Source organism: Nansenia antarctica (assembly GCF_963989245.1).
Source record: "Nansenia antarctica genome assembly, chromosome: 1".
Taxonomy (NCBI): domain Eukaryota; kingdom Metazoa; phylum Chordata; class Actinopteri; order Argentiniformes; family Microstomatidae; genus Nansenia; species Nansenia antarctica.
Window position 1 is genome coordinate 55,453,626 of NC_137674.1, and position 12,901 is coordinate 55,466,526.

At 40.1% G+C, this 12,901-nt stretch overlaps 1 protein-coding gene across 1 annotated transcript in view; it reads left to right on the top strand.

Moving 5' to 3' along the window:
• Positions 1–6,563: 6,563 nt before the first annotated feature.
• Positions 6,564–12,901, top strand: part of LOC308151352 (ankyrin repeat and SOCS box protein 2-like) — a gene marked incomplete at both ends in the record, with an annotated part of 34,071 nt that continues 27,733 nt past the window's right edge. The window contains 3 exons of the mRNA XM_080524210.1: positions 6,564–6,742; positions 9,823–9,930; positions 10,696–10,865. Of these exons, the coding sequence (XP_080380336.1) occupies positions 6,564–6,742; positions 9,823–9,930; positions 10,696–10,865 (457 nt within the window). The remainder of the gene's footprint in view (positions 6,743–9,822; positions 9,931–10,695; positions 10,866–12,901) is intronic.

A 12,901-nucleotide genomic window follows, 5' to 3' on the forward strand; every position in this document is an offset into this window, starting at 1 on the left:
TCAGGAGGAAAAAATCTGAGGTCCAGCCCCTGCTCATCGACGGAGAGAGCGTGGAGAGAATCTCAACCCTCCGAATCCTGGGGGTGCACATACAGGATGACCTGTCCTGGAAGAACGACACAGCAGCCATCATCAAGAAGGCACAACAGCGGCTCTTCTTCCTGAGAGTCCTCAGGAAGGACCACAACAAGCAGGAGATACTGGTGGCCTTCTACCGCTGCGCAGTGGAGAGCATCCTCACCTACTGCTACAGAGAGTCGTGAGAACAGCCCAGAAGATCACCGCCGCCCCCCTCCCCTCTCTGGAAGAGCTGTACAACACACGCTGCCTCAGGAAGGCCTCCAAGATCTCCAGAGACCCATCCCACCCTGGGTACGAACACTTTGCCCGGCTGCCCTCGAAAAGGCGGTACAGGACCATGGCCGCAAGGACAAACAGACTGAAGCTCAGCTTCTACCCCAGGGCCATCCAGGCCCTGAACACAGCAAAGACCTAGGTTCTGGGCCCTGGACAGTCTGGACGGATTGATGGCAGCTGCTGGATTGAAAAATCAGGTGTAGTGCTGAGGCACAAATGTGTACATTTCAAGCCTGCAAACTGCGTCACTTTAAATGAATGTGCAATAACACTATGTGCAATATGACAACCCTAGTCGTTTTATCTGTACAGTTTCGTATAGTGGATAGTGTACAGTGCCTTTATTTATGTAAACCAGCTCCTTTCCCTTCTTCTTTTTTTTTCTTTTTTTTTTTCTTTCCTAACACCAGGGGAGCCACCCCTCCCAAATTTTGTTGTTTGGTACCTGTACTATAGCAATGACAATAAAGACCATTCATTCATTCATTCATACCAACATTCAAATATCATAAGCATATCTTCAACTATTTTCAATTTCAATGTATGACAACCATAGAGCTTACAATCTGCACTTTCATAATCTGTAAACAACTGGAAAATTACATTGCCCTATTTTTGGGGACTTTTTCCACATGTTGATGGGGGGGGTAATCTTTTTAATTACAATGACTGTGAGAGGAGAGAGGAGGAGAGAGAGATACAGCAGAGTGAAGGGGGAGACACCAAATCTGCCCCGCTTCTTGAGTTCCCCTTCCCAAATGATTCTACCTCTCTCTCTCTCTCTCTCTGTCAACCCTCTACCATGAGGGTAAAATGTAACATTTCTCTATGATGTCTTTGCTTGTGATAGTTGTATATGTTTACAACGTTATTCAAGCGTCATTTGATTCATTCTCACTTGACATTAATTTTGTTCTTCTCGTTGTTCTCATCAACCCAAACTCACAAACATTTTCAGCCTATCCTATTGTTCCATGTTTGTTGTTCCAAAATGCATATTTGCGGCCAATAATAATAGCACGCTACACTACAGAGAAAGGATCAAACTAGGTGGACGTTTTATCACAGTACATTTACCCTCTGAAATGGCAAACAATAAACTATAAACTATAATTTCTGTCAACACTGGGCTTTATTTGGTATTTACGCAATGACCTTTCGTTCCTTGCACAGGTTCACAATAAACTATTGGTGGGGAAGGTTTGGACTAACCATAAGATCTACTCTCCACAGGATATTAAAAGACTCACTGACAATTGTAACTGTTGGTATTCTGGAATCCAGGCCATGAGGTATCAGTGACCGTGCCTTCCTACAAGACAAGTATAGTAAGTAAACAGGTTCAGACAGAAATTAACATGTGCAGATGGACCTGCCAACACAAAAGAAGAAGGTAACCTTGTGAATAAATGTGACCCTTTTTCCAAGCATTTGTTTGTCTAAAAATAAGGAGCAGGCATTCACACTATTTTTGGCTTAGTCACCGTGACTGAATTGTGACTGATACGGGACATCTTGACCTAGATAAGAAGTAAACCACAACTCTACACAATAAAAGTGGACAGACACCATGGAACCTAATGTACAAAACTTAGTAACACCCAAAGTAACAACAATAACAAAGCTGTCCAGTTCAGCTCCTACTTTTTCACATAGCCTTAAAGGAGCGACACATTACATTTTCACTGTACTACAGCCTAATGGCGGGGTGAAGAGGACTAACTAACTAACAGCCTAATGGCCTTGACAAATTTGCAGGGATTGTGGAGAAATAGTGCTTAAAAGTATTACATCCCCACCCATGCTTGATTGGTATTAGCGTATTGGTTTCTCCTGACCGGTCAAGTGCAATCTGAGCTCAGGAGGAGGGGGGGTGAGGCAAAAGTTGGACCACCCTTTGCATCATGTGAAGCCTCCAGAAATATATCATAAACAGTGGATCGGGAGCCCAGAAACTATAACCTCAGCTGACGGAAAACAGAGAAGACTCAGAGGGGAGGGTAAACAGAGGAGAACTTGTGCCATAGGAAAGCAGCAAGAGCTTAAGAGAAAGGTCAGACATGATTTTATGTATGATATCTTCTGGCAACATTGAATGCATGACTGTTGTGTTTTGGATAAGGTAGTTTTGATGTAGTGAACTGCTTTTTCAAAGTATCTTTAGTTTGACAAACTATGAGTAGCTTTAGTGTAGTTAAACTTCTCTCCTTGTAAAGTAATTGGTAATCTAGTTAAATACATTTTCAGAGTACCTTCCCCAACACTGGAAATGACATTACACATGATGTAGCATTTCAGAAACTACTTTATTATTAATTTCAGAAACCACTTTTGGCACTTTTGTTGAGATGTTGTTTCATTATACTGTATATCCAACAATACACAGCATCCCATCATAATCCCACCATTAACCATTAACCTAAATAAAGCCTTCAACATTTCAGCTCATTTGCATGACATGCAAATATTTTGCTGTTGCAGCTTCTGCCTACCACTTTGGAGATCATTTAGATCAGTGACTACATTAAAGCACAGACAGTTCTTCCAATTACAGCATTGCATATGTGTTTTCTTACCTTGTAAGAAAATTAGTCTATGGACAAGGTCAGAGTTCAATCCAAATGTTGGATTTGTTTACATCGCTGCTACCCTAATATGAGCATTTTCTAACTAAGGACTTGATTTACATAATTTTCAAGCATGATATTTAAATTTTAAAAATTATTATTTCTAATGTTAGTGGTTGGTGAAAATGGCTAGGTAAACAAACGCACAGAATAGATTGTGCTTTCTCCTTGTCCATAGACTGGAGTCACTATCCCTTTAAATACACATGCACATATACATCAGACACAATCGAGAGTGCTCTGCCATGTGATCCCTTTTTGGTGTGCAGAATTCTATTTATATACTGTGCATTGCAGACAGTGCGATATGTGTGAGTAGACTTGACTGTGGCACATTTTCCAATGATTTAATGGGCCATGTCTGCATTGGACAGCTTCTCCCAGTAGATGGAAACTCAGGTTGTGGGCAACCAAAATCCACGTAAATCCATGGGCCAGATAGTTCTTGTGGTACTGTTTGTTAATCGTTTTAGCTAATTTCTCCACATTGGTTGGTTGCCTTGGTCTTTCAAGAAATGTATCCATTTTGATAAGGCCTGCAACTATTGCATAGATTATGCTTGGCTAGCTTGGTGGTTTCCATCAAGTTCTTGCCAGATGTTTGGTGCACTGCAATAAAAATAATAAATAAGAAGTGACTACTTTTTGCAAGTTATACATTATGTTTGATTAATATTGGTCAAGTTAATGTGTATTAGTGAAGTTTCTATCATTCACATTTTAAAATATAGATTTTCATTATATTTTCGCTGCAACCTGAGCTTGCTTCACGGCGCATCGCACCGGTTAAGAACCATTGCCCTGAGGGCAATTTTTGTGCAGCATAAATGACAATTAAAATACATATTATACCCATATAAATATAACTAAGTACAAAATGCAAGGTTAAACATCAGTGAGAAACAAGGCAGCAAGGTTAAACATCAGTGAGAAACAAGGCAGCAAGGCGTGAGCTTAGAATTATAAGGTTCTATCTCCGTTTAGGGTAGTTCAGAGATATTGAGCGTCAAAGTCTTTACATTCCATTATGTTTTGTGAGATGGAACCTTTGTATTTTATGAATTACTAACTCAAAAATGTCAACATTTTTAAAATAACACCACACAGGCATTAATAAACACCTCACGAAGGTTAAACATCAGTGAGAAACAAGGCAGCAAGGTTAACACACTTTAGCATTAACAGCTGCCATGGCCTTGGTGCTGAATAAGCCTTGAGCTCTAGCAGTCTTTAGCCTGGGTACTCTGTACTGAATAAGCCTTGAGCTCTAGCAGTCCTAAGCCTGGGTACTCTGTACTGGAGCACCCAAGGTAATTGTTGGAGCTCAGAGTACACCCGAGATGGTGAGAGTTCTTCTCCCCTGACCCAGGTATCTGTAGGAACTGACCATGTCAACATCCATGATGGTCTGAGCTGGTCTTTCTGGAAATCAGTTATTATGTCCTTGGTCTAACTGATATTGAGGAGGACCATGCCTGGATGTCATCCAGTACACCCCTGTGTTTTGATTAATTGAAGATTCATCTGGGGCAGACTGATCACCACAGAATCATCAGCATATTTAAAGAGGGGCTGCAGTGGCTGATTACACTTAGATTTTCCTCCTCCTTTTAAAAAAAAATGCAACTGAGAATGAGATTTGAGAGTTGATGTACCAGTGAAAGCCCAACCTTCAAAATGACTCAATGGGGACATTACAATTACCGGTACATAAAATACTGGGTTTCTGTTATTGTCCTTACACTAGTCCACAAGGAAGTGAGGAGCAATCCAGGAGGAAGCAATACTGTTTGCAGCAACATGAAACCTGTTACATTAGTGTCTGTTGACCTGGATCTTGAGGGTGGGTGTAACCGAGTTAAAGTGGTAAACTCACTCCTCAAAGTGAAATACCCCCACCCAAGCCATCAAATTGCTAGCTATTCAGTGGCATAGCTGGTTAACATCAGGTATTTTTGGGTGATGGTCAGGGGCCTCATTCATAACGGGTGCTTAGATCAAATGTTGATCTTACCCGTGTCGTACGTAGAAAACCACGTCAACGTAGTGATTTATACAATTTCAACGTGAGTCAATTTGATCGTGGAAACGATCGTAGCTCGACGTCGAGTATTCAACTTGCTTACGCACATTACCTACTGGTTATGCGGAGTTATTACAGGCATGTGAGCCGCACTGCCTAGTGTAATTCATGCAAGTGGCTCGTAATAAAATTAACGATGTTGTTATCAGCCGAGAAAATGAGTTTAATTCAAGATTTAAAAGGAACTGATGTTTCTGATTGTATTTCAGTCTTCCTTTATATCCCTCCGGAGCTGTCTATCTCCCCTTCAACATGCCTAGTGCGTTCCACAACGGACCTTGCCCGGCCAAGCTCTAAATTATACTGGATTTTCTCCGGTGTCAGGGAGTGAGCAGCCATATAAGAATAAGACCACCTGATAAGAATAAGACCATTATATTATTACAGTATAAGCAGCACTCGAGTTGAGGGGGGATGGCATCCCCCCTGAAATAAAAACAGTCAAAATCACCCCCCTCTTTCCATACTTAATGTCATTTTATCAATGAACGTGGTATTACTGCTATTTCAAGGTGCGAGGGGGCACGCACACATGCAATGACAGTTACTGACACTGAAGTCACTGGAGAGGGGATGCTAAAATTGTCCTCTTATAAAATCCACCACCTCCCCTGATTTTCTTTTACAACTTGAGTAGAGTATAAGCATGTGCCTGTGTGCCTGGTTAGTTATCATGATCAAACGTTACAAATGCAACTTACAGAGAAGCCACCCTTCTCTGCCCTCTCCCACTTCCAGACGAACGCCTACCCTATATTATAGCACTTGTCTTAATTCAGCCGCTATAATTCAGCCTCTATCACAGGGTGTTAATACAAACCTCATTCACCTGCGTTCATTTTTACCTGTGTTGGTATTTATAGAAGGAAGCACGTACGCAACTTTAAACCATCTCAGCCCGTTTTATAAATAATGCTTACGTCCGTTTAGAAAACTGTGCTTACGTGAAAGTCAAAGATGACGTTCAAGTACTTCTTTATGAATGAGGCCCCAGGTGTGTTGGCAATACAGGACGCAGGATTGAGACGTGTGCAAAAATGATCATGTTTGCACCCTCCCCCGAGACAACACACACACATGCACTTTTCCAGGGAGAACGCAGCTCTGGTCACAGAGTCAGGCCCTGTCAGTTACCAGCTCACCTCCGGCTCCCTCCTGGGGTGGGGATTGAACCAGCGACCTACCGATTGCTGGCTAGCCTTTCTAACCTCTAGGCTACCTGCTTTCTAACCTCTAGGCTACTATTATGAATTAGTGCAATTTAAGCCACAGTAAAAACACCCAATTTCTTTATGAAACATTTTATAATATTGGATAATGTCACACAGTCAGTAGGCCTAAATAATTCCACTTCACAATGTGAGTGCACTGTCATCTTGTCAGCATACTTGTCAGCATTAATATTAATAATTATTATAGGTGCTTTGTAATAGGTTATGAATCATGAAGAAGGAAAAAACTGACATCCATGCTTTCCTCCTCTCTCCAGATCCAAGATGGCAGCAGCCAGTGTGTCCCTGCCTGCTGCAACTGGCCCCACCCTGGGGTTTGATGACTACAGTCTCTACAGCAACCTATCAGATGATGAGCTGTTGCAGCTGGCTATCGAGCGCAGCCTCAGTGAATCCCACAATTCTGCATCTCCATATGAAAATACCCCCAATGTCCAGGACAGGCCAAATCCACCTGTGAGGCCGGCCAGCCATAACTCACATAACCCTCCAGCCAACCCACCTGTGAGGCCGCCCAGCCATAACTCACATAACCCTCCAACCAACACACCTGAAACGTATGTGTCATTGTTAGCTTTTTTTTTATTATACTAAATTACACTTTCTACTACTCCGTTCTTATTTACTAGTAATACAATTCTAGAACTGTGCTGTCTTTATCAGCAGTAACAGCGTACGGCTACAGTCAGTAATTGCAGACAGTGTATACATCAAAGACACAAAGTTACATGTGTGCAGTATGAATCTTCTTTTCTGGTCCGCAATCCAGAAGAGGTGGTGTGTTTGTAAACAACAAGCAGTGCAGATCATCATTGTGCTGCTTTTCAACCTTACTACGATTTTACCATTAAACTAATTGTTTGAGGGCAGTTGTTTGGCAAATGCTATTTGCTATTATACAGTTAGGTCCGTAAATATTTGGACAGTGACACAATTTCCATAATTTTGGCTCTGTACGCCACCACAATGGATTTTAAATAAAACAATCGAGATGTAATTGAAGTGCAGACTTTCAGCTTTAATTCAAGGGGTTGAACAAAAATATTGTATGAAACGTTTAGGAATTGCAACCATTTTTATACACAGTCCCCTATTTTCAGGAGCTCAAAAGTAATTGGACAAATTAACATAATCATAAATAAATTGTCATTTTTAATACTTTGTCGAGAATCCTTTGCAGGCAATGACTGCCTGAAGTCTGGAACCCATGAACATCACCAGATGCTGGGTTTCCTCCATTGTGATGCTTTGCCAGGCCTTTACTGCAGCTGTCTTCAGTTGTTGTTTGTTTGTGGGTCTTTCTGCCTTTAGTTTTGTCTTCAGCAAGTGAAAGGCATGCTCGATCGGGTTAAGATCAAGTGATTGACTCGGCCATTGCAGAATATTCAATTTCTTTGCATTAAAAAACACCTGGGTTGCTTATGCAGTATGTTTTGGGTCATTGTCCATCTGTATTGTGAAGTGCCATCCAATCAACTTTGCTGAATGTGTCTGAATCTGAGCAGACAGAATATCCCTAAACACTTCAGAATTCATCCGACTGCTTCTGTCTTCTGTCACATCATCAATAAACACTAGTGACCCAGTGCCATTGGAAGCCATGCATGCCCATGACATCACACTGCCTCCACCGTGTTTTACAGATGATGTGGTATGCGTCGGATCATGAGCCGTTCCAAGCCTACTCCATACAATTTTCTTCCCATCATTCTGATGCAGGTTGATCTTAGTTTCATCTGTCCAAAGAATGCTCTTCCACAACAGGGCTGGCTTTTTTAGATGTTTTTTTGGCAAAGTCTAATCTGGCCTTTCTATTCTTGAGGCTTATGAATGGCTTGCACCTTGTGGTGAACCCTCTGTATTTGTTCATGTGAAGTCTTCCCTTTATGGTACACCTGAATCATGATATGCCTACCTCCTGGAGACTGTTCTTCACTTGGCTGGATGTTGTGAAGGGGTTTTTCTTTACCATGTAAAGGATCCTGTGATTATCCACCACTCTTGTCTTCCATGGATGACCTTTTTGTGGTGCCAAGCTCACCAGTGCGTTCTTTTTTTCTCAGAATGTACCAAACAGTTAATTTAGCCCCTACTAATGTTCCCGCTATCTCGCTGATAGATTTTGGATGTTTTGGCAGCCTAAGGATGGCCTGTTTCACTTGCATTGAGGGCTCCGTTGACTGCATGTTGTGCGTATACAGCACCAGCTTCCAAATGCAAATGCCACACTTGGAATCAACTCAGAACTTTTACCTGCTTAATTGATGAAGAAATAATGAAGGAATAACCCACACTGGCCCATGAAACAGCTTTTGAGTCAATTGTCCAATTACTTTTGGTCCCTTGAATAAGAGGGAGCTACATATTAAAGAGCTGTAATTCCTAAACCCTTCCTTCAATTTGGATGTGACTACCCTTACCCTAAAGCTGAGAGTCTGCACGTTAAGCCCATATTCATTATATAACTGTAACTTGAAGATGTAAACATAACCAAAATTCTGTCTGTGTCCAAATATATATGGACCTAACTGTATATTATATTATTATAGAGTGTAACAGTAAAACAGTACAGATCTCAAAGCATTGCCATAAGCTTAGGGTTGCAAAATGTGTATGCTATCATTTGAATTTGAACCCAATTGTAACCCTTGTTCTTTGCACAATCTCATACTGTTTCATTATGTGGATAGCAGACTTGCAGAATCATGTATGAGAGTTGATGACTACTAAGTATGATGACTTTCTCATACGAAAAAACTAATTTGTTGACCTGTTCAGTGTTTTCGTCTGCTTAGCTAATGTGTATTTACGAGCCTAGTGCTATACTTGTGGGGATGCCCCAAGTATAAGTTGCTGACATACAACACTTGCCTCACAAACTGTTTGACTGGAATGTACACAGTGAGCCATGTGCAGAACACCTGTCCCAAGTGCTCTCAGTGACACTGGCTATAAACCAACCAACTGGGAACGGATCCAAACAGCACTGCCTTAGAGGTTCACATGCCACCCATGAGAAGAACATAATAACAAATAACAAACAGTTTTAGGATCACTAAATACTTATCATTTGTGAATTGGATTCACTGTATCGTCTGCTGTAGGCTACTGGGTAAGTGATACATGGCTTGTAAACAAACTTGTGTTTTAGTACGTGTTCAAAAGCAAGGCCTGTGTGATCATCTAATTATGTGTAGTTATGTGTTTTTAGCATGTTGATGTTCTATCAGCATTTTGTAATGTGCTTAACATGGAGTTAGATGTTCATAGTGATGTTCCTTTTACCTGAAATGTTCTGATTTCAAAGTATGACCATTGATCATATGATAATTTGAAAGTTTCTGCACTTTCATAATCTGACATTCTTTTATAATTTACCTTGCCTTACTTGAGGACTTTTTCACCAGACCCTGGTACATTGTGTCTTCGATGTTGAACTTCTATTCATTATATCTTATGAATGTAGGTACTATAATACAGTATGTGTCTGTCGACTGAGTATATCTCACTTTTGCTTCAGCAGGGGAAAATGTGACGGCATTGATGTGAGTCACTTTGTCACGGGCAATGGAAAACGCATGGTGGCATATCGTGTCGATGGCAGCCTTCATTACTCGATGGAGCCAGAGGAGTGAGTGCTGTCCATTACAACGGGTATCTTAGGTGCACACATATTCATAACAGACACACAAACATTTTCTGTAGAAGGGTGTATATTATATCATAATTCATAATAATATTTTGAAATATGTACATGTATCGTTGTCATCCTGACATGTTACACATTTGCTGTGAAGGAGCCTTTTCCAACACTATCAACCCTAACCAATACAAATCTATTTCATTTGGTAAAAGGTAAATGGACTGCACTTATAAAGAGCCTTATTCCAAAGCACTTTACAATGGCCTCTCATTCACACACACATTCACACACGGCCACTCATTGGGAGCAATTTGGGGTTTAGTGTCTTGCCCGAGGACACCTCGACACATGGCCAGCCGGGGGGTCGACCACCGAACCGTCAAGCTTGCAATCGTTAGACGCCGGTTCTAACTCCTAAGCAACAGCCTCCACACAATTAATTAAGGATGGGAGAGGCCTGGGTCGGTTCAGACCTGACATTCTGACAACTGAGAATTGGGCCAGGTTCGGGCATGCCAGACAGGTTTTTATTTGTTTGCTGTGGCTGTGAGTTTATGAAAAGGTCATAGATTATTGTCCAATTGTATTATCCTTTTTAGAAACTTACACTGGTAACAGAGTTGATTCATGTTAATTACTTTTGTTACTGTTAAACACATTTTCTGACATCTCACTGTTAACAGGGTTGAAGAGTCATCTGGTTGACCTCTACCAGGTTTGAAGGAGCCATGCTTGTGTATGTTTGCTTATTAGGGAATTGGATCCCATTGTGAAAGCCATCTCGACCGGTGATGTGAAGACTGTTCAAGAAATTGCTAAACTTCGAGGAACGAACTTACTGCTGCCCAACAAACTCGGCTGGATCCCACTTCATGAGGCTGCGTATTACGGCGAAGACCAGTGTGTCAGGGTTCTTCTTGGTGGTATGTGCAATTCCAATTCCAAATGTGTACATTATATTAAGTACTATTTGGTATCAAGCATCCAATGGTGCATTGGTATGAATAAAGTATCAGTTGTCAGCACATTATATCCTAGTTACAGTAATACCAAGTAAATGTTGAATCTGATATTTCTGTATCTGTTTGATGGTAATTTACATTCATGATATACAGTATACCCATTGAGTCTGGAGGACTATGGCGAATGAATGCTCAGTGCAACTGAGCTTAGTGTTAATTAATTATAACCCGAAATATAAATTAAGAATGTATTTGCAAAAAAACTATGTATAGTTTTCAAATGTGTTTAAAACTATAAGTAGTAGTACTTTAATATCAAGGACTGTTAGTCCTTGTAGCCAGTGTCATATACATTTGAGAGTGGTCACATCTCTCAACTTTATACCAAAACAAATGCTGGGCCAGTGTACAGGAATGTGGACAAGGATTACAGTTGTAAAATGAACTATTGTGGTTCAGTTATGCCACTTGGTGGCACTGCAGCATGCAAAACCAAATCAGCACCAGTTTAGATGAAGAGTTGACAGTGCCCTGCGGAAGTAATGGGACAGTAAAGATTATTTTCTTCTTTTGGCTCTATACTCCAAAAGTAGAAATTCTCTGCTTTTATTTGAGAGTATTTGTGTGCATATTGGATTCACCATTTAGTCCCCCTATTTCAGGACACCAAAAGTAATGGGACAATTGGCTTGACAGGCGTTTCTGGTTAGTCAAATCCGACTTGGGTGATCAGATGCTTGGGTGGCGTTTATGGGTCGTTTATGGGTTTTGATATTACGTAATAATCTGAATTATGAGTGCATGCGTATTTAATGCATTATTTTGGGTGCAATTTAGCTAATATGCATTTGTATTTATGGATTGTAAATTAGGTGTAGTTAATATGTAGCTAATATGTGACACAGCCCAATGAAAAGGGCTACCTGTAGGCTAAATCATTTTTCAGTCTTTTACATGTGCTTAAACTACAGATTGTAAGCTTTCAAATGATGCATCATACATTGAAATCGGAAACAAATTGAAGACGACATGAGTATTTGAAAGTTGCTACACCGGAAATCACTAAGCACAGAAAATCCCCATCAAAGATAATGAATCCCCATCAAACAACAAGAAACGAAGTCATTGTGTTATAGATTACACTTATTTATTTTATAAATAAATTTAATTTAATATTAACTTAATTAAAAATAATTAATATTAAAGTAATTAAATTATTACTTATTTATATTTATTATTATGTTAGTATCAAGCTAGCTTTATGCAATGTAGGGAATCACTGCAGTATTCATCCAATTAAACATTAGGCAGCCATAAGCACTGTTCAACTTGATCATTAAAAAGAAAATCACCTATAAAACACCAAAAACATGCTCCAAGCAGGATCGACCCTGCACCTAATGCATGAAAGAGTAGGGACATCTACTGATGCGTAGAGAAAGTAAGGCAACAAGTGTAGATGATGATCTGTCACAGTGTGAACATCTGACTCGTTGTGAACATTTACTCGGGTGATTTCATTTTAATGATCGAGTTGAACAGTGCTTACATAAAGCTAGCTTGATACAAACACATATTAGGTAAATTACACGTAATTTACAATCCATAAATACAAATGCATATTTGCTAAATTGCACACAAAGAATCCATGAAATACATGAATACGTGAAATTTCAGCAAATGTAAGTATTCATACCTTTGCTATGACACTTAAAATTAGCTAAAAATAAAAAATGTAATCAATAAATCACTCAGTAGGTTGAATTGAGTCTTAATGCAATTTCTTCTAGGCTTGGCTTCTTCCAAATGGACTCTGCTATTGGTGTCTGTCACAACATGAGGATCAAAGAGGTGTCAATGAAAGTCAAAGAAGCCATTATTAGGCTGAAAATTCAGAAAAAAACTATAAGAAACATAGCCAAAATAGTTTTCCAAAATCAACAGTTTGGAACATCATTAAAAATAAATAAAAGCACCGGTGAGCTCAGCAATCACAA